Source organism: Corapipo altera, unplaced genomic scaffold (assembly GCF_003945725.1).
Source record: "Corapipo altera isolate COAL_440 unplaced genomic scaffold, ASM394572v1 1, whole genome shotgun sequence".
Classification (NCBI taxonomy): Eukaryota; Metazoa; Chordata; class Aves; order Passeriformes; family Pipridae; genus Corapipo; species Corapipo altera.
Window position 1 is genome coordinate 36,884,667 of NW_020884873.1, and position 20,605 is coordinate 36,905,271.

The window sequence follows — 20,605 nt, forward strand, 5'->3', positions numbered from 1 at the left end:
CGGCAGAGCCGCCGGTGGTCCCGCCTGTCCCACCGGGCCTCGGGCAGCCTCGTCCCCCGGCAGAGCCGCAGGCACTGCAGTGGGGCCGGGAGCGGGTAGGGGTGGTGAAGGCTCGCTGCCCCTCGAAGGTGTGAGCTGATCCCGTGTCCCTGCGGCCGCCCCACCGCCAGGACAGCAGCCAGGAAGCGCCGCTGGCAACTTCCACGTGCTCTCGTGCTCTCGCAGCGAAGGAGGGAGGGAGGGCGATAACGTAGAGGGGCCAAACAACTCAGTGGCTGGGCATCCTACACGCTCGAGGCTGGCAGCACCAGATTGGCGTGGGAGTGCGCTGCTTCCGGGGGGTCAGGAGCTGGGGAGGGGAGAGGCTGCCTTGCAACTCCTGGCTCCTCTAGAGACAATAGCCAAATGCGCCCGCACTACCCCCGCCGAGACTCCTCCGGAGCTATGGCCTTGCAGCGTGTGTGGACAGTAAAGAGCCGCCGCCCACTTCCACGGAGGACCAAGTAGCAAAGCCCTCCAAGTTTTCTGGAGCGGTTACCCGAGGAAGAGGAAGCAGGATGTTGTTACCCCCTCTGTTCCCTACAGTGGGGTATATTGTAAATCGCATCACCAGAGGGAGGCTGTCATTCCCGGAGGAAACGTTCGGGAAGCCTGTCGGCTGCCATCGGGGTCTAGGCTTGCACATGCACTGCTGCTTGCTCATGTGTTAAAAATAGGGAGTGACTGCAGCGAGGAACTATGAGGGGTCGGTAGCACCTCGTCTCCTGCCACGCACCCAGCCACTGGGAAACGCCAGCGCCGGAGCTCGGCAGCGCGCCAGAGGCAGGCGCGGGGTGGAAACGGAGAGGCAGCCCTGGGTGAAGCCGGTACCCAGCCGGTGCTGCAGTAACGCTGCGGATGCTGCACCGGGCCGGTGGAAGCACCTCTCTCAGGCAGGGCGCTCTTGACAAGCACCGCAGCGTCCTGTCTCCGCCGTGTAAACCAGTGCCCCCAGTGTAAACACGGGAGAGCTGCGCGGCTCATATGTGCTACGACCCCGCTCCCGACCCCCGCCGGGCACACACAGGCGACCGTCTCCCACCCCTCAGTCGGAGGCGCCCGCCCCGCCAAGGATGCCCCCCCAGCCCTTGCCCGGGCGGCGGCAGGGGGTCAGTCGGGCAGGGCGGGGGCGGTGCGGCGGCGGGCGGACGCCGCGCCCCTCGGATGACGCGCCCACATTCCTGCGTGAAGAGCGGCGGCGCCCCGAGGGGGCCGTCAGATCGTGAGAGACGTCGGAGCCCCACGGACGCAATATTTTCTTTCCCTTTGATACCGCTGGGGGTTTTTTACGTGATTTTTTTCTACCTTTGTTTATTTAGGGGTTTCTTTTCGCTGACGTTTTATAGTTAAGGGCTTTTTTCCCTTGCAAGAAGCAGCAGCAGAGAGAGGAGCATCTGCTTATTTCGAGGCTTCGGGAGAAAAAACTCGCTTTCAAGCTCTTGCGCAGAAGGTACGGCAGGGGCCGGCTGTTACCGGGCCGCCAGGAGGAACGGGGGGTCTTTCCAGACGGAGCGCGGCTCGTCCTTCGCGCCTTGTACGGCGGCAGCGCCCGGGCTTGTCGCCAAGACCCCGCCGGGCTCCGCCGGGACGAGTGTAGGGACGCGCTGCCGCTGCATCCCGGAAAGGTGGCAAACCCGCAGAGCGACTGCGGCGCGACGCAGTCCCGCGACCGATTTGCGTTTTTCCATTGAAAACGCCGGGATGCGCGGTGTCGCCGCGGGGAGGAGGGAGGTAAACACAGGGACAGCCGCGGGGCGGGAGGCTCCGGCAGCCTATGTGACAATCACCCGTCGGTGTTGCATCAGTCTGCGCTCCGCTATCGGGGCGGTGAGGCGGGGGTTGCCGGGGAGGGAAGGAGGACAGCGCAGCGCGGCGGTGCCGCTGCCCGGCCCGGTCCCGGCCCGGTCCCAGCGCGGTCCCAGCGCGGTCCGGCCGCGCCGCCCCCGCCCCGCGCGCTCTCACCTTTGTCCGCGCGCCCCCCGCCCCGCGCGCCTGGTACTTTTCCACTCGGCGGCGGGCGGGGGCTGCGCGGCCACGTGACGGGCGCGCGCCCGCTGCGGCACTGACGTCGCCTCCCGCCCCCTCCGCAGGCGCGGCGAGTCCCGCCGGCAAGGACAAAAGAGCGGCCCCGCCAGCATGAGCAGCGCCGAGATGGGCAAGTTCAACATCTCCCCCGACGAGGACAGCTCCAGCTACAGCTCCAACAGCAACGACTTCAGCTACCCGTACCCCACCAAGCCGGCCGCCATGAAGAGGTGAGCGGGCTCCGCGGCACCGGGCACGGGCGGCACCCAGGCGGGCACCCGGTGGTGCCCCGTGTTCGTCGGCACACGGAAACACGGGAATGACTGCGGGCGGAGACGGGCGCGACGCTCCGTGCGCTGACAGAGCGGCAGGTGGGGTGGTTCTTTCGGGGCTGTTCGTCAGTTTGCTCGTTTCCCTTGAAATGTGTTGGAAGTGCTGAATGAGAAGTGAATATGCCAGTTGCCAGTGACAGTCACTAACGATGCAATGTTGTTTTGCAGCCACTATGCAGATATTGATCCAGAAAATCAAAATTTCTTGCTCGACTCCAATCTTGGAAAGAAGAAATATGAAACTCAGTATGTAAGTATATAAGCAATGACGTTTCAAATAAATAAACAGAAATGTATTGCCAAAATTGTATTTGTCTTAATTCTGAGATGAGTAATAACTTTCTATTAATTATTACCTGTCTCCCTTTTCTCAGCATCCGGGTACTACTTCCTTTGGAATGTCAGTATTTAATCTGAGCAATGCTATTGTGGGTAGTGGCATCCTTGGTCTTTCTTTTGCCATGGCTAACACTGGAATTGCTCTTTTTGTGTAAGTATCTTTTGGTTCATCAAAACAAAAATAAAAACTCTTTTTGCTGTGCAATTCCTAATGGAAAAATACTTGGTGTAAGAATATGAGCTCTAGAAAACATCCAGTCGTTTCCATAGGTGCAGAATTGCATTTTAGGATTTATGGCTTGTTTTAAATTTAAAGACTGTGATACATTCAGAAGGATTTGCAAAAATTAAACAGCTTCATTCTAAGTTCTGCAACCCACAGAAATATTTTACAGTACTTTACCTAGTTGTAGTTTTTTCATGAAAAATTGATAGAATTCCCTTGAAAGTTCTGTTATCCAAGTCCCAGTCAGGGACGTAATATCCTTCTTCTCAACCAATATCATTGTGCCTACAGACTTACAATGTACTTACACCAATAAAGAAATCCTTTTTATTGCTATACTTTTACTCAATTCAGGGAACTGGTTTCAGTTACACCAAAAAATTGCTGTCTGCCTGCCGGGGAGGAATGTGGAATAACCATCATATCTTTATTGATACATCTACATTGGCAAAAGCTTTCAGGTGTAAGACAGACTGTAGTAATGTAGTTGGAAATTACATTAGGACTGTTTCAAAGACAAACAACCTTGTTACCTTTTAAAAATTAGTATAGTTTGTATAGTCCTGAGGCAGGAAAGCAGTTAATCACCGATGATACTGAGGATTTGTGATGACAGTGAGGGCATTGCAGGCATGCTTTAATAACTAGGTTATAGATTCAGATCCAGATGCAGTTGATTAAGGCGGTAAATTCTTCGAAGACTGTGGAATCACTTGTGTCAGTGCTGTGACTTGTCACTTGTGTCAGCACTAAATAAATAAATAGTATGGTCTGGTAGCCAGAAACAGAGTGAGCTTTAAGATGAATTTGCTGACTGATCTTGTCAACACTGTAGGCAGCCATTCCAGGTTAGGACTGAGGGGTCCAGGATCTCTGCTGTTTTAAAGTAATGTAAAAGTCCATTAAAGTAACATAAACTAACAGCACATCTCAGTTGTACTGTTCCTAGTTGATGGCTGAGTAAAATCCTAGTTAACCTCTACCTGTCAGAAATAGGTTTATTTGTGTGCATGTGTTGGTCTTGAATTAGCACCGTAGGACAAGTTTCCTAAATCCCCTGTACAGATCTGCAAAGTTTTTCTCAAATCTTCTGGTTTCTGGTTCTTTGTGCTGCATTTACTAATTTCACCAACATTAAAAATGTCACAAAAGGAAATGTAAAGGGTATTCTGGGAGCGCTAAATGCAGCTTACCATTTTTAAGCAGATATGTTGATTCTTAGGTTTCTTGTAAAGCAGAATACTTTTACTGATATAAGAAGGACCAGGGAGTTCTTTGAATGTATTGTAATTTTCCACTGTGTTCTTCAGCAGCTGAGAAGTCCCCCCTAGCGTGCCACTCCAGAAGGTGCATTTGTTGAGGGAGAGAATTGTTGAGAGATCTGCATTTTAGGTGATTCACACGTGCTTCTAGAAATAACGTGCATTGCCTGTAAAAGCTGTGGGAAAGATAAACAAGCCACTAGCAATTCCCATGTAAGCACACCTGAAGAGTTAACTTTTGAGGAAAGAATTTTTAATTTCTTTTTTTTAGTGACATAGATACATATTTCCATTTGAAAACACAGCTCTCAGTGTGTCTGAATTTTCAGTCAGTTCTTTAAGGCTTTTGCAGTTTCATCTTTACATTAAAAAAGACATAAAATAGGTGTAAGCTGAAAAGCTGATTTCTTCTAAGAACAAGAGATAATCTTCACTTGCAGTTAGTCACAACTGTATTCAATGGGTGCATGACACACTGTTGAACAAGGATAGGAGGACAGGAGAAATACAGTGTCTTACAAGGATACAACCCCCCCAACCACCATTCCCATTGATACTTTGTTATTTATATCAAATGTCGCCAATTATAATAGCCTGACAGCTTGGCTATGCTAATGCTGCTTTACACTAAATAGAAGCGTTGTTTAATCTTGCACTAGAATTTCTTTGTATGCCTCTGAAATGGAATTTAGTATAAAATCCTTTCTAAATGAGGCATTAATTAGGTTTTCAAAATGCTTTTAGCTGACCTTAGAATTTACATTTTTTTCCGAGGCAGTATTTTAATATGAATAATACTTATGTTTGATACATCGTTATTTAATAGGGCTACAATAAGTCATTTATGTCTATTACAAATTTGCATGTTTTTCTCTCCCCAGGATACTCCTGCTGTTTGTCTCAATATTTTCTTTGTATTCAGTGCATCTTCTTTTGAAGACTGCCAATGAAGGAGGTATGGCAAATTACTGTATTACAGGCATGGTATTTGTTTCATATGGTATCTTGGTGAAACACACTCTTCCAATGGAATATTCTGTTTTCTTTTAGGATCTTTATTGTATGAACAGTTGGGAATGAAGGCTTTTGGTATGGCTGGAAAACTTGCTGCTTCTGGATCAATTACAATGCAGAACATTGGAGGTGAGGACAAGATCTTAAAATGTCTGTACTGTCAATAGTAATTGTTCCCTACTTATTCTTGGAGACTTACTTTCACGCAACATGTGTTCATTAACCACTTGTGTTCAAGTGAAGTTATGAAACATGTTATGTGATTCTTGCATCGTGTGGCATATTCTATATTTGTAATGATCTATGATGTTATTCACCTACAGCTATGTCAAGCTACCTCTTCATAGTGAAATATGAGTTACCATTGGTCATCAAGACATTTATGAACATCGAAGAGACCACAGGGTAGGTGTTAGAACTCCTCATCAGAGAAACTATTAGGAGAAACAAATACGGAGACTGTATATATTTTTATATGAAGACCACGTTCGGTACACCGTAGGGTAGCTTCTTACTCAGACAGAGATACAGTAAGTTTTCCCTTCCCCTGAGTGCTTCACTTCATTTAGATCCAGCCTGACCTGGAAAAGGGTAGAAAAATACAGGTATCGCATCATATTACAGAAAGCTGTTCTCTAAAGAATATCAGGTAAGTGTTAATGTATGTACCAGTCAGTACATACTCTAAGGAAAGATAAATGTGGTTACGGTTGGCTTTTTTGTTTTGTTGGTGTTTTTCTTACTGCATCTAACTGGTTTGGTCTGATTAATTTGGTTTTCTAGTGTTAATATTGTGGGAAGTGTTTAAATATAAGATTAAGGTGCAGTTTGCAATAAATGTCTTAAGCAACAAAAAAGTTCTCAAAAAGATAGGGGGACTAAATCTGGGACCTAAACCAGAGTTTCCGTGCCCAAGACTAAACTGGTGGATGCCTTGCCATCTAGCCCTGGAGACACTTTGACTCCAGAGTGGCTTTCATCCTTGGCTTTAAATATAAGTGCCTCAGATAAGGTTAATTTTATCTAACCATACCCTCTGAAAGTTAGATTTTGAGCTCATCATTACTCTGGTCATTGTATAATCAGTGGAGAAGGGTGATCCCCTGTAGTGGTCAGTTCAGTGCACCGGTCTTAGACACGTGTTTTGGGCATCTCCACAGAACAGTTAATCATATCACTCTGTATTGAGAGGGTGTGTAAAAACAAGATGCCTAAGTTCAGATGGATAGAGTTAAGTGCTATAAATCTCACTCTTCAGAGTTGTACTTCTGTGCCTTGTCCTGAAGTGTCCCAGTCTTGAGAGGGCTGAGCAGCTCAAGACTCCAACTTACACCTAAGCCTGAGTTCAGAAGGTAGGCATTTTTCTGCCTGTGTTCCCCAAGGGGTGTTCAAGCCATTTGGTGGTGTTCGTACAGCTTGCTGATAGATACTGTTATAACAACACTAGCCATCTTTTTTTTTTTTTTTTTTTAAATGTACTCGAATGCTGCACCTACCCCATCTACTTAGTAGTGTTATAGTTAAAAATTCTTTGCTGGGAAGGTTCATTTCTCTCCTTTGGCTGAATTCAAGTCCTTATTTTTTAATTCTTAAGAAAGTCCCTGGAGTAACCAGTACTTAGAAGGGGGCTTGGAGGCAAATATTTTTAACTGTCCCATCTTCAGTAAAGAATTCAAAATTGTTCAAGAAGGAAAGTTAAAGGCTGTGAATCTCACTGGATACAGCTGCTGCTTTGCAAATCTGGCAGAGAAAATTAAGAAATCAAGATCTATATTTTAAATGTTTTCTTGTTGGCTGGCACTAGGTAGCTGTACACGGATTGAAAGTAAATATTTTCTCAGTGCTCTGGCAATTGTGAACCCCATTTAACTGACTCTCTCCATGCATTGCTTAGGGGAGTCTGGGTGGCTACCATTGGCATGGATTCCACTCTGGCAGCCTGGTGCCTAAAATGTAAGCACTTACCTGTTTAAATGTCCCAAAATAATGCTTACTGTAAAAGATCTGAAATTCTGAGACAATATCATAGATACTAGCTCCATTATTAAAATTTGTTTAGCAACTTTTAAAATACTGAGCTGTATTTAAAGTTGCACAATCCCATTCTTTCTCTTTAACACAGAAAATCTTTGAAGTCCTTGATCTGAAAGTCCTGATAGCCTCTTTATGAGGTATGCGCAATAACAGTGCACATTCTTATGACTGTATCAAATGCAAAGTCTCTGTGCTGTGATTTCTTTTAAATTTACCACAAGACTACTACATTTAAAAAAAAGTGTATGATGTTAATGTCCTATACATTTGAAGTTTCTAAAATACTCCTTTCTACGTCTAGTTATCCCAGATAAAACTGAGTAAAGAGATGACCAAATTGTTTTTGCATTTACATCATAAATCCAGAGCAAGTCAGTTAATTATTTAATATTTCCACTGCCATGTAAAAGGTTATATCTCAGCAATTATGTTTGCATATACAAATTTCCAATTAAATAATTTTTCTTTCAACTCAATAGTATACATTGTATTTTAAAATAAACACTGTTAGATGCCACCATAACAGGATGTAAAATATTAATATTTGGGAATAAATGCTTAATGTTACTTTAATTGCTTAAAGTGTATAGGATGACCCTGTAGAACTTTGTTTTTCTGTGTTTCAAAAAATATGTTAATCTCCTAATGCCCAAAAATGTTTTGTCAAAAAAATAGCTGCTGCTGCTTATGGAATAAGTGGCAAAAATGTTCTGAAGGAAAAAAACTCTGAGGTTCTTACCATGCTTTCCCTACTGAAAGGGACTAAATGTGCCTCCAAGAGACTCCCAGTGCTTGTTGGAGTTTTCTCAGCCAGTGGGCTTGAGCTACTGCCTTACCTTCAGCCCTCACCTGTTTTTCTTTAGCTCCCACAGGGCACCCAACAGAATTTTATTTCCATTTAAAGTGGAAACCCTGTTGGGGCTCTGCAATATTCTAATACATCTGGAGAGTTGGGAGACAACACTTAAGAAAATTACTGTTTTTTCCATGATTGATCCCAGTTGACTTTTTTTCTAACCAGTCATTTAATTTTCTGTCTTCTGACTTCCAGATACATATTATTTTTATAAAAGGACACTAAAGGAAAGGCACAATGCAGGTTTGGGGTGAGATAAGAAGCTATTGTAGAGCATTAGGCCCATAAAAGAAATTAAACACTAATCCTTTGTGACATCAGGTAGTGCATATTTTTAAGGAGCCATATGTTATAGAAGATGAGTGAAGACTAAACTGAAAATGTACTTTTTAAATACTTGATGACTTAAAAATATTATTTTTTTTTTCTACAGAGAATGGTATCTCAATGGTGACTATTTAGTGCTGCTGGTGTCTGTCATCCTCATTCTTCCCCTGTCCTTACTGAAAAATTTAGGTAAGCAGGAGAGTGCAATCAAAATTAAAAAAACCATTGAAAATGCTGTGGGGAAGTGGATTGATAGAATGTTTGCGTCTTCATGCTATGTGAAGCAACAACTGTTTCCAAACTTGTTTCTTGGGACTAATTAGTTTATAGGTAATTGCTATCAGTCTACTTGAATAAAAGAAAAAAATTAATCAATACAAGTATCCTAAATTACAGATGTGTTTTTGGAAAATGAAAGAACAGTAGATAGGTGGCTTTAGAACAAGGTCAACAGTAACCTTCTGTTCTTATTACAAAGTTTGACCTCTTTTGGTCAATAGTGAAATAATAAAATATTGTTATTAGCTGTCCTATAAGAGTCTCCAAAGAATAGGGATGACCCTGGGCAGTTAAATTGTCTTTGCAGTGTCTTTTCATTTTGGATCCCAAGCATCAGCAGACTATTCATACCAGATACTTTCTCTGAAATGGCTGTAATTCAGTGATATATGTGAATAATTCAGTTAACATACTTATTTGTACAGAGAATCTTGTAGTAGAACCTTTATAATCAAGTGCCTCAAATTTATTTATCAAGTTACTATTTCTGGAAATTAAGTAAATCAATGAAAACAGAAGGGAAAAGGCTGAGTTATCTAGTAGCACATGCTATAAGAATTAACTGTATAATCATTCTTCTTATACAATGAACAATTCATATAGTTGTTGCTGTGGGTTTTTTTAGTTCGCATTTTTTTCTTATAAGTTAAAAAGTTTAATACTACAGACTCACTGTATGTACAGACCCTAATATGTCTTTCAGAATTTTCAAATCTGGGTTGAGATTAGCAAAAAGTCAATGAATAATTAAGTAGTTCTGTGTGTAACGCTAAGAAAATCACAATCTAAAACTATAACTGATGGAATATATTTTGTCATGATGCTTTGACTTGAATGGTGTGTCTGTTTATTGTACCTTAGATTTTTTTTATTTTTTTTTTTCTTTCTTGGTCACAGGGTATTTGGGCTATACCAGTGGCTTTTCCTTACTTTGCATGGTCTTCTTTCTGATTGTTGTAAGTATAATCTTGTTGAGATCCAGTGCTTGCAAAACTGTGTTTCAAAGTGAAATTAAACACAGTTTCTGAAAATTTTCACATCTTGCATTAGTCAGAGTAATAATAAATGCATGGCTTTATTTCTAGGTAATTTGGAAGATGTTTCAGATTCCTTGTCCTATGGACAGTGACATTATGAATGCGACATTATTAAATGGAACACTGGCACCTTTGGTAAATGAAAACATAACAAATGATATGTGCAAGCCAAAATATTTCATCTTCAATTCGCAGGTAACTGACTGAAATCAAACACTCTGTTGAAAATAACTGAGACTAAATACATAGCAGATAAATTAGGTCACTTTTCTTTCAAGTATTTGCCCAGTTCTAAACTTGGGATGTGTTAAGACTTTCTGTTCCAGTAGACTTGGGCACTGTTTACCTCATGTGAACTGGGTGTTTCTACATTCCAAATACAGAGAAATTAGCAGAGCTTGATGTGCCTGTTTGAGTGGCAAAAAATACATCTTTCATTCTTCAGCACGGCATTTCTCAACCTTGGTCGAGTAAGCTAGTGAAGCATTTTAAAAAGTTGATTGCAGAAGAAGGTGAAGGAAATAAAATTGTAAAAGCATGCAAATAGGAAGTGTTTGCCAGGGTTTGGGATAGACTTGTTCCCAGTCACAAATTCTTGAGTCATGAATGCTCCCAATTGCAGTGGTGAATGTCCACACATGGAGAAGTATGTGTAATACCTAATACCAAGATCAGGATGTAGTGGCTTAAGCCTGTGACTTGCAGAACATAATTTTGAATGCAGATACATTCAGATCAGCATGGACTTCAGTGACATTAGAGATGATTTGGTCCTCAGGGTCTGGGTTTAAGAAAACACAAACTTGTTTTATTTTATTCTAAAGTTTCTGGTTTAAAGAACAGCTAGTCTTCTTCAAAAAATAAACTAATACCTAAGTCAAAACTGAAGAATCTACAGATGATTATTTCTAAACTTAATTTTTTAGTGCCTGTTGAGATACTTACAAAATATACTTTTTTTTCAGACTGTCTATGCTGTCCCAATCCTAACATTTTCTTTTGTCTGCCATCCTGCAATTCTTCCTATTTATGAAGAACTGAAAAGGTAAATGTTAGATATATATCTATAATTCCACTAAACAAACAAAGTAGTATGAAACAGTATGTTCTCACAACTAACAATGTTTCTTTTCCTTACAGCCGAAGCCGTAAAAGAATGATGAATGTATCCTATGTATCTTTTTTTGCCATGTTCCTCATGTATTTACTGGCTGCTCTCTTTGGATACCTGACATTTTATGGTGAATATTGCCTACTCTGCTTTCTGTTAAATTACTTATGTTCTGCAAAACCACAGTATTATTTTAAAGATAGAACAAGAAAGCATTTACTATGGGTTCTAAGTATACACTGTTTGTTGGGGGTGTTTTTAGTGCTTCTGTAAGGGCACACCCAAAAGGAGATCAGTGGTAGACTTAGGTCCGAGACACAGGATTAAAATTGGATTAAAACAGATTCCATGCCTCCAAGTCTTCCCTGTGTAAAATGGAGACATGCTTACAGGAGCTCTTAAGGCTTTCAGTTCATGTTGATGTGACTGTAAAATTTGCTTAGAATTTAGAGCAGAAGCAGTTGTTTGGAAAGTATATCAACTACATCTAATGAAAATACTATTTTCTTTATAGGAAAAGTCGAACCAGAACTGCTTCACACCTACTCTGCTTATCTGGGTGCTGATGTTCTCCTTCTTATTGTGCGTCTCGCTGTTCTTATGGCTGTAACCCTCACTGTACCTGTAGTTATTTTCCCGGTAAGTAATTTATTTTTTTTATGTCTTACTACCAGTTTTTATTTTCATCACCTGTACTCCTGCAGTCATTTACTGATTTGGGAACTCCTGTTTATTAGTTTAGAGAGTTTTTCTCTTAACTGAAAACAGAAATTCATTCCAATAAGCTTGGTGAAATATAGCTATACTGTTAATTTAAATAAATATGCAACATTTACGAAGCAGCAGGTACAAATACATTCAGTTATATTGTTTTCCTGGTATGATTAAATCAATTGGGAAAATGAAACAGACTGGCCCTTTATATAGAGTACTTACACTGTTGTGTTATCAGCTTACAAAAGTCAGCGTGTTTTTGTACATACATTGTGGACACAATCGGACCATTTAGGTGTGTATTGTTGAGCAGCATCCATAGAAGTTACAAAATTCCCTGGAATTTATTTTTGTTCAAGACAGGTGTTTTTCCTTGGTTGTTTTTTTTTTTCCATTACTGACTGCGCTTTGAAAATCTAAATCACTGAAAAGAGGAAAAAACCGAGAAACACAGAGCTGCCTCTCAAGTGCAGGAAGTAAATATCTAAAAAAAAAATTGTTTCGTATTTCGAGTTCTATTAAAATATGAAGTGTTCAGGAAAATAACATTAAAATACTTTCAGAAGGAAGGTCTAACTCAGGTGACAATCACTGTCTTCCACACTAAAGACTAAACTGTCTTTTTTTTTTTTTTTTCTCCCCCTTCAAAAGATCCGCAGTTCCATTACGCAGCTGTTGTGGGCAGGGAAGGAGTTCAAATGGTGGCGTCATTGTTCCATTACAATTGCTCTTCTGGCATTTACCAATGTGCTTGTTATCTTTGTCCCTACTATTCGAGACATCTTTGGATTCATTGGTAAGCATTCCCTTGTCAGTTGAAGCAGTCTTTCACATTTTAGAAAAGGCAGTTTCTATGTAATTAAAGTATGTTTACCTGTTTATGAATATTTCTTTCTGTGCTTTTTCTATACAGGTGCTTCTGCAGCTGCCATGCTGATCTTTATACTTCCTTCTGCCTTCTATATCAAATTAGTGAAGAAGGAACCAATGAAATCAGTGCAAAAGATTGGGGTATGTATAGACAGATATGTAATTACACTTGTTTACTAATTCAGAGAAAAAAAAGTGATTTTTCTGCTTCATGATTTAAGAATTTCAAAGTCCTGTTGAAGATAATCAGTAAATTGGTATTTAATGTTAATTTAAAATGTGGGAGCTGCATAGGAATTAAGAAGCTGAGGGGCTGGCCATCACAAGGCTCAGTTCACTTCAGTGACTTCTCTCAGCCCTTGGCCTCCAGTCTCAACAATAGTTGGGTCATTCCGTTGCTGATAAGAACGAGATTTCAACAGAATACCCTTAAAAGCTATACTAGAAAAGGCTTAACAATCTTTAAATAGTCTTTTAAGACTTATGTATGTCATTTAACCCATAAAAGCTGACCTCTTTTTGGTTTATTCTGACTGTTCTTGGTGCTCTTACTGATCGTAGACATACTGACTCAGAATCAAATCTTAGACATACTGGGTTAAGTCAGCACAGTGTCATAGCCTGGCTGGTATCAGCAGCTACATTAACTTTCCTTAGTTGAGGGTGAGGTCTGCTGTATTGAAAAAAAAGTACTTTTGATTTGGAAAAGGACCCCAAGTATGAGAAAGGTAGTTCCTTATCATTGACTTGATCTCTTGTTTCTTTGTCCTTCATGAGCAATGGCATTTTTGTTATATATAGGCATGACTTTATAGTAGTGTATATCATGGTTTAACCAACAGTATCATAGCAGAATCCGAAGTACTTCTTCTATGTTTTCTTTTTTTCAGGCTTCATTCTTCTTTCTAAGTGGAATAATTGTGATGACTGGGTGTATGACACTGATTGTTCTAGACTGGACCCAGAATGTTACATCTGATGGCCATTAACTGCCCTGGTTTAATCTCTAGCACTCCACTTCAAATGCCAGTGTTCACTCAGATACCTCCTGAGAACGAAAATGAGCTATTCAGCTTCCTTTGAAAGGCAGATTCTTTGTTGATGGTTCTTCTGACTGTAGAATATCTGAACTCTGTCTTTAAGAAATTATTCTGCATGATGGAAGTGGATATTAACATCAAACTATGTGAGTGTCTGGCTGACAGAAGTGACAACTTTATTCCATTCCAGAGAATGGACAGAACTCTCTGTAGACTTTTATCAAGCCATGTTTGGCTTTCGTCATTGTTACTTGGATATTTTGTTATTTTACTTGAATGTGCCTAATGGAACCATTTGATGTGAGAAAGAACTCTTTAATTTAAAGCAAAGTGTTTAAATAACCAATGAGAGAGAGAAAGAGAGAGAGAGAAACAGTTATTTTTTGTACCAAAAATTCTTATGGACCTCAAAAGCACTATTTTGACTGTAAGAAACACTTTTCTAAAGAGAAGGAAAGAATAACAAGAAAAGCTCATTAAGAATATTTAATCAGTGTCCTAAATTAAATTATTAAATTTAGTTTGACTTTCTTGATCTCTTCACTCTCATGACCAATGACAGGACTCAAGGATACAGCATGAAGCTGAGTCAGGGGAAGTTTAGGTTGGATATCAGGAAAAGGTTTTTCACCCAGAAGGTGGTTGAGCACTGGAACAGGCTCCCCAGGGAAGTGGTCAGAGCACCAAGCCTGACAGAGTTCAAGAAGCGTTTGGACAATGCTGTTGGACACATGGTGTGATTCTTGGGCTGTCCTGCGCAGGGCAAGGAGCTGGACTCAGTGATCCTGATGGGTCTCTTGCAATTCAGTATATTTTATGATTCTGTAGAGGCATAATAAGAAGAAATTTTGCTTTTAAAATGCTTCTGACCTGTTTCGACCAAAACAGGTCAAAACTCTCTGATAATAAATGCTTCCCATGAAATTCACCTAGTTCAAATTAGAGTGAAAATAATCCTGAAAATCATTTGTCAGCTTACTTAAGTAACTGCATTTACCTTATTACCCAAAAATGGTGTGGAAACCCAAATTTTCAAGCTTTAAAAAACCCCACTGTTTAGAAATGGGTACATTTGAGAAAAGCTTATGTAATCTAAAATTGTAAAGATGGCATTGGCATTTCCCTTCTTGAGGTACTCAGTAGTGCAATTGAGTAAAACAGGGTTTGGGATTTTTGCTTTTTTGGTTTGTTTTGTTTTGTTTTTCCTATTGTAGATATAAACTGAATGGCACTGGAGCATAGGATGCCATTAATACAAAACTCCCTCCTCAAATTCCCTTTATTAATAAGGTCCATTTTCAGTTGTAGCAATGTCCGTTAGGGTTTTTTCTGTCCAATATATCTTGAAACACTCTGTAGGAAAACAAAAAGGTCCTAAATTAGTCTACTACTTGTATAATATTCAAAAACTGTACAGTATTTCTCAAATTTCTCATCCATTGTTGGTTTTTGAATTACTTGACTATTCTGTTTCTGAGTCAAATCCACAAAATAACTGCACCAATATTTCATGCTTGGTACAAACTCTCTTCACACACATAACTGGGATTCCTCTTCCAATTTATACTGTATAGTAGTATTAAAGATAACCTCATAGGCCGGATAGTCATCTCATACTTGTTTGCTTCAGAGATAGATAGGTTTCTTATGAGCCTTAGCTGACGAAACAGGTGCTGTATGGTTGTGATGAGCTATTTTGTTTCTAGTGCATGTTTACTCTTTCATTCTTATCCCAGGTTGAAGAGAGATAACACTTGTATAACAGCGTACTTGGCTTATAAGAGGTTCTCAAACACAGCAATATTGGGTACAAAAGCCTAGAGAGAGATTATTAATGAAATAATCATGGCAATGTGGTCAACCATCTTCATCTGACACAATGTTTTAAAAAATTATTTACAAAGGTCTGCTCAGTCTTTGTGTCAGAGGGAATAACTAAGGGCCTGTAATCCATTGATTAAACAGTGCCTGAGACTTTTTTGCTCTTATAGAATTAATCAAACAAACCTAAACAATAGTGTTTGGCAAATAATGTTAATCTCTGCCCAGCCATTTAAAATCTATGAAAAACAACTGCAGATATTTTGTATTGATACTTCTGCATGACTGTAAGTACTGGTCACTTAAGTCTATAGTGTAAAACTGTAATGAGAAGTTAGATTTCTCATGTGTTATTTGTATTATTAGTTTGGTGGTACTCAACTGGCAATTAACAATCCTGGAGTCAGCACTGACTAACACTCCTTAGGTACTTCTCTGCCTCAGGTACTGCACATCCATGGCTAACTATCCCGTGTTACCTGATCTCCACAGAAGTGCTGAGCACATGCCTCCTCAGTACTTTGGCAGCTTTTCTTCTTCCTCCACAAATGTGCAAAGGTGGAAGAGGATTAAAATGTTGTCTGCCTTTGAGCAATTTGTAGCACATAAGGGATGAAGTGTTTCCCTTGCTAGCATTCAAAAAGGAGGAGAGAAAGTGAGAAATAGCCTCCTTTCTCATAGTAACCATAGAAAAGAAAGGAGTTGTAAATGAGAAGTTACTACAAAGTCCTTCTCAACAACCAGAAAGGAGAAAGATTTTTGTGATGACACCTCATAAGATATTGTACATGTCATTAATTTTCTGAATGTAGCAATTTCCAGATTATACATTGTGTGTCATATTATTTGATAACTGACTCTCCACCTGCAACAGTTGAGTTCCACTTGGCTGGGTTGATTTCCAACATATGATTTTTTTAATTATTATTTTTTCCAAACCTGTCTGTTTAAAGTTACATACATTACAAACCACCTAAAAGAGCAGCTTCAGTATTAAACCACTGTTTTGTCACCTCAGTTAGACATTACTGTCTTCCATGATATTTCAGTCATAAATGTAACATGTTATTTATAAAACATTAATCCATTAAAACTAAACCTATTTTTCAATATTTATGATAGTCTATGTACATAAATTAAATTGTATGTGTGTATATACTGTAAGTATAATGTATATAATGTAGGTTTGGAATCCAGGATTTATGTATATATTCTTCTCTCATTACTGATTGTAACATCATTTCAAGGAGTTGTTCATGTTGTACATCTGTATAACAACTGTCAAAGGAAAGAGCCTTTTACAACAGTATAATGCTTACAGAAATGGAAGAAGTGTGTTACACCGAAGGTGTGTAATAAAACACTAAGACTGTATTTACTACAAATGTATATGTTGCAATAAACACAGGAATCACTTGGGTCCATAGAAAGCATTGTTCAGGTTCATGTATACTTTTCCTCTAAGATTTACCATGGATGTTACGATTTCCTGAATGCAGCAGGTTAACAACCTTTGCGATCTAACCTATTTGTTAGGCTGCCAAATTCGGGCATCCTGCGGTACATCTGTGTACATATGTAAATACCCACCGTATTGGTCAAGGCCAGCAGTACAGCTGCAGTTGTTGGCTAGACTGTTGGCCAACAACACAGTTTCAATGAAACATTGTATGTTTGTTTTAACTGAAATAAATAAATAGATAATCCTAAGTAATGGTGTGGTGTTTTCTTGGGGGGAGGCATTTGGAGGATTTTCTTTAAAGATGATATTAAAAAATGTACCTTTAATTTCATGCATATTTAACTTACTGAGCACTCTTTAGGAAAACAGGCCGGGAAGAAAAAATGTCGTACAATCACATCTACGATTTATGACACTACAAGGGTAAACAGAACAAGACTGGGCATTAAAACAGGAGATTAAATTCTGCAAGGAATCTGTATTATATCATTTTTTTTAATTTTTTTTTTTTTAGAACAGGCATAGCTGGAGACAAGACTCAATGTGTTAGATCTTGTGTAAGTGTAAAAAATGAGTGAGTTTTGCTGAAATCCTATGCCACTTTCCTTCATTTGAATCTCCAAGAGAAGAATAACTGCTTAGGTAAAATTTTCAAAACTGGTGTGTCTGTTTCACTTCCATTTTAGAAACTGGGTAAAGACTAAATGCAGTGTATCTATTCTTAATTCTCAAAAAATCTCTATCAATTCATATGAATACCTCTCCCAAATATTAATAATCAGGTGTGAGAGACACTGGAGTTGTAACAGTGTGTCTTGTATGCAGCAAAACAGTATAGGAAAGGAATATTAAAGAGGTATAGTTAAGTACCCTGAAATTAGGAAATGCCTCAATTAAGGTTGTATTAATTACATGATAGCATAGTATTTTTTCCTGGAATCCTCACTTCGTAGCTGTTCATTATTTTCTATTATGCTTTCTGTTCACAGTGTTTATGTATTTGTGCAAAGTCCTGATGGGGGATGAATGTCCTCATTTCTCCCTAGTTCTCATTTTAATGTCTTCTTTGTGAAACACAAATTATTCATTTGCACAATGTTGCAGGCCTGTAAGAAGGTGTTAATCAGTATACAGCTCTGGGGACCTGGAGCATGAAGAGGCAGTGCTGTGAAGCAGCCATGTATTTGAGTCCACAATTTAATGTGCACTTGCTTATTTTGTACTTCAACATTTGCTTACAACCATCTGAACCATAACGTTAAACAGGTTTGGCGTGATCATCATTCTTGAAACAAGAACCCTAAGCATCAAGTTAGCCATTTGGAAAGGGTGATCAAGTCTGGAAAGGCTCATTCTCTTAAGTTGCCCACCATCACAAAGGAACTTCATAGCAGCAAAGAAGCCCTTTCCCTAGAACGCTGCTTGACTAGCTGAACAATTAAGCCCACCTCTATGCAATCAGGCATTTCTATCAACTTAAATAACATGAGAAACAGTGTTTTCTACACACTTATTTCTCTCAAGAGCTGGCTCATCATGTGAGGTGAATGAGATAGTGCAGTGATTTAAAAAAAGAAACCGAAATTTCACTGTGACAGTCTAAAATCCTGTGCTTTGAACGTCTCTACCTGCCATGAGGTCTTTGCTTCAGAAGATGGTTGTCACTTAGACTTTAATCACAATGCTGAGATTTGTGAATCTCTTGAAGTCTATGCAGGTAACAGGGGGCATCTTTATTTCTGATTCCCTGGAAATTTTCCTTTCTTCAACCTGGGTTTTGCCAAGTCTGTCCTGTCCCAAGGTCATGCCTAGGCACCTGACCCTCAAGTGTTCATGCAGCAGCTGGATTGTATCAGGTCGTGCCCTAAGGTCCTCTGTGGCTTAGCTCATATCTCTGTTTGCAGGGCAGCACAGCTCCCATTCAGTCTGTGTGCCCAGGTTCCCTTTCTGGAAAAACAGAGCAGAGCGTGGCCACTGTATGCCCACATTTCAGTGCCAGAAGAAACCAAGATACCATGAGAGAGCCTCCAATCCTGTCCTTCAAGGAATGTGGATGTGCCATCCCATCTCCAGTGCAGATGTGCCCAGCACTGTCTTTCTTGGCCTTTCTGCTTTTAGTCTCTTGAGTGTGACAGTCTAGACACCACCTGCTTTCACATGCATTTCCTTCTGTGTTCTTGCACAACTGCTTTGAGCTGTCAGAAAGTGAGTCTCTCAACTCTGTCACTCTTGCTTGCAGCCTAGTCCCAGTTTGCCACCTCCCCAGTAATACCACCTCTTGAAGCTCCTCCTGCCAGCCACCTTTCTTCATCTCACTACTTTCTTGACTATGTGCCTGCCCCGTCCTTAAACATTTACTGTACCCAGGCACAGCCAGAAATATATTCCTTTGATTTTCCTAGTCTGTTCCTAGGTGGTCTCCTTATGGCCACGACTCTAAATACAAGCCTTATTTTCTTATTTTCTGGCCATCTCTCCAGTCACGTCTCTCCAGCAGTCCCACAGGGGCTACTTCAGGAGCCCAGAGAAACCCACTTCCATGCTCAGTTCAGGCACCTCTTGCCCCTCAAGCCTTTGGCTGAGCAAAAAGCCCTGCTGTAGAGGATGACAGGGACATCTTTTCCAAGAAGAATGATTCATTATTTTTTATGTCCTCTTTTCCCTGATTTTATTCTCATAGAGGCCAAATCATTTACTCTGACTGTCTTTTCACACAGATGCACAAAAACACCGCTCTGCTGCAGTTACACATGATGGAAAATGTCAGGAGAAGAATCTGAAGCTAGGTACCATTTAAAAGAACAGAAACATACTCCAGTGAGAGAAGAGTCATTTAATCCCAGTAACAGGTGGCATAATCTGTCTTGTTTGAAAATGTTATTTAGATTAGAAATAAGTGCTATTTTTAATTTGCATTATTATTTACATATACTAAAAAGGAGAAAAAAAAGGGTTTCCATTTGCAGAACATAAACTGATAGGTAATATATGTTGGATAGGTACTAACAATAATGCAGAAATCAGTATGGGTCTTGGAAAGGAAGTTTAGTTTATATAATTAGCTTTTTCGTGATCTTTAAAAGTCTTCTTCACATCATTGCCAAACAGCTCATATTCCAGCAAAATTAAATGGAGCTAAGTGAGGTGCTGTGGGTATTCCCACATGCTCAGGAGTTATTGGGCTGGGACTAACATGATCAATGACACATGTACTTTTTGTTAAAATAAATATCAGTTTGTGAACCTCCAATATTGCTCCTTCCTGCTCACTTCAGTAAAATGACTCAGTGCACTGGTGGGTGGTAGCTCAGGGCTGGAGCCAAGGTGACTACACGTAACAGACAGACAGACAGATCTCATGAGACATGGCACAGACTGCCCCCAGGCACCTCACCCTGCCTGCAGCACAGGCACTGGAGGCTCCACTTGAATCCTCACCGAGGTCTTGGGCAATGAATAAAACTGGTAGGCACTTCCACTGTGGGCAAGACATGGGGAGTGTGCCCCAGCATCATGGCTGAGGAAAACACTGAGGAAAATGTTAAGATGGGGATCAGAACAGGCACAGCAGAGCCTCAACTTTGCGGAAATACGAAGAGCAGCCATGTAGACCATGAGCAGTTTCCCTCTTTGTCCATCAGAAAACAGTGGCAACCAATCAGAAGATTGTTTTGAAGTAGCTGCCCCTAAATTATTTGCAGTTGTGCTTGCTTTTCTGACACAACGGGGGAGGCATCCACTCTGAAACTGTTGCTCTGTGAGGACTGGTGGGCTTCAAATGAAAATGGCATATAAGGGATGTGTTTTTTGGGGAAAC

General features: G+C 40.5%; 1 protein-coding gene across 2 annotated transcripts; it reads left to right on the forward strand.

Annotated features, from left to right (window-relative positions):
• Positions 1 to 1,234: 1,234 nt before the first annotated feature.
• SLC38A2 (solute carrier family 38 member 2) lies at positions 1,235 to 13,958 on the forward strand. 2 transcript variants are annotated; one of them, XM_027656961.1, is made up of 16 exons: positions 1,235 to 1,489; positions 2,130 to 2,294; positions 2,565 to 2,646; positions 2,771 to 2,886; positions 5,105 to 5,178; positions 5,274 to 5,366; positions 5,561 to 5,642; positions 8,561 to 8,643; positions 9,631 to 9,689; positions 9,819 to 9,965; positions 10,736 to 10,815; positions 10,911 to 11,011; positions 11,396 to 11,520; positions 12,247 to 12,391; positions 12,509 to 12,606; positions 13,356 to 13,958. In XM_027656961.1, the coding sequence occupies exons 2-16, from the start codon at positions 2,176 to 2,178 to the stop codon at positions 13,452 to 13,454; spliced, it is 1,503 nt and encodes a 500-aa protein (XP_027512762.1). In that variant the 5' UTR covers positions 1,235 to 1,489; positions 2,130 to 2,175; the 3' UTR covers positions 13,455 to 13,958. The 2 variants fall into 2 exon arrangements, with proteins under 2 accessions (XP_027512762.1, XP_027512772.1); XM_027656971.1 differs by lacking the exons at positions 1,235 to 1,489; positions 2,130 to 2,294 and adding an exon at positions 2,417 to 2,435.
• The last annotated feature ends 6,647 nt before the right edge of the window (positions 13,959 to 20,605 follow it).

Excerpts from the sequence above, each read along its gene's own strand:
- SLC38A2 (XM_027656961.1), top strand. The coding sequence starts at position 2,176 with ATGAGCAGCGCCGAGATGGGCAAGTTCAACATCTCCCCCGACGAGGAC. Across the intron at positions 10,816-10,910 it reads ATTTATGAAGAACTGAAAAG|CCGAAGCCGTAAAAGAATGA; the intron begins GTAAATGTTAGA and ends TTTTCCTTACAG. Across the intron at positions 12,392-12,508 it reads AGACATCTTTGGATTCATTG|GTGCTTCTGCAGCTGCCATG; the intron begins GTAAGCATTCCC and ends TTTTCTATACAG.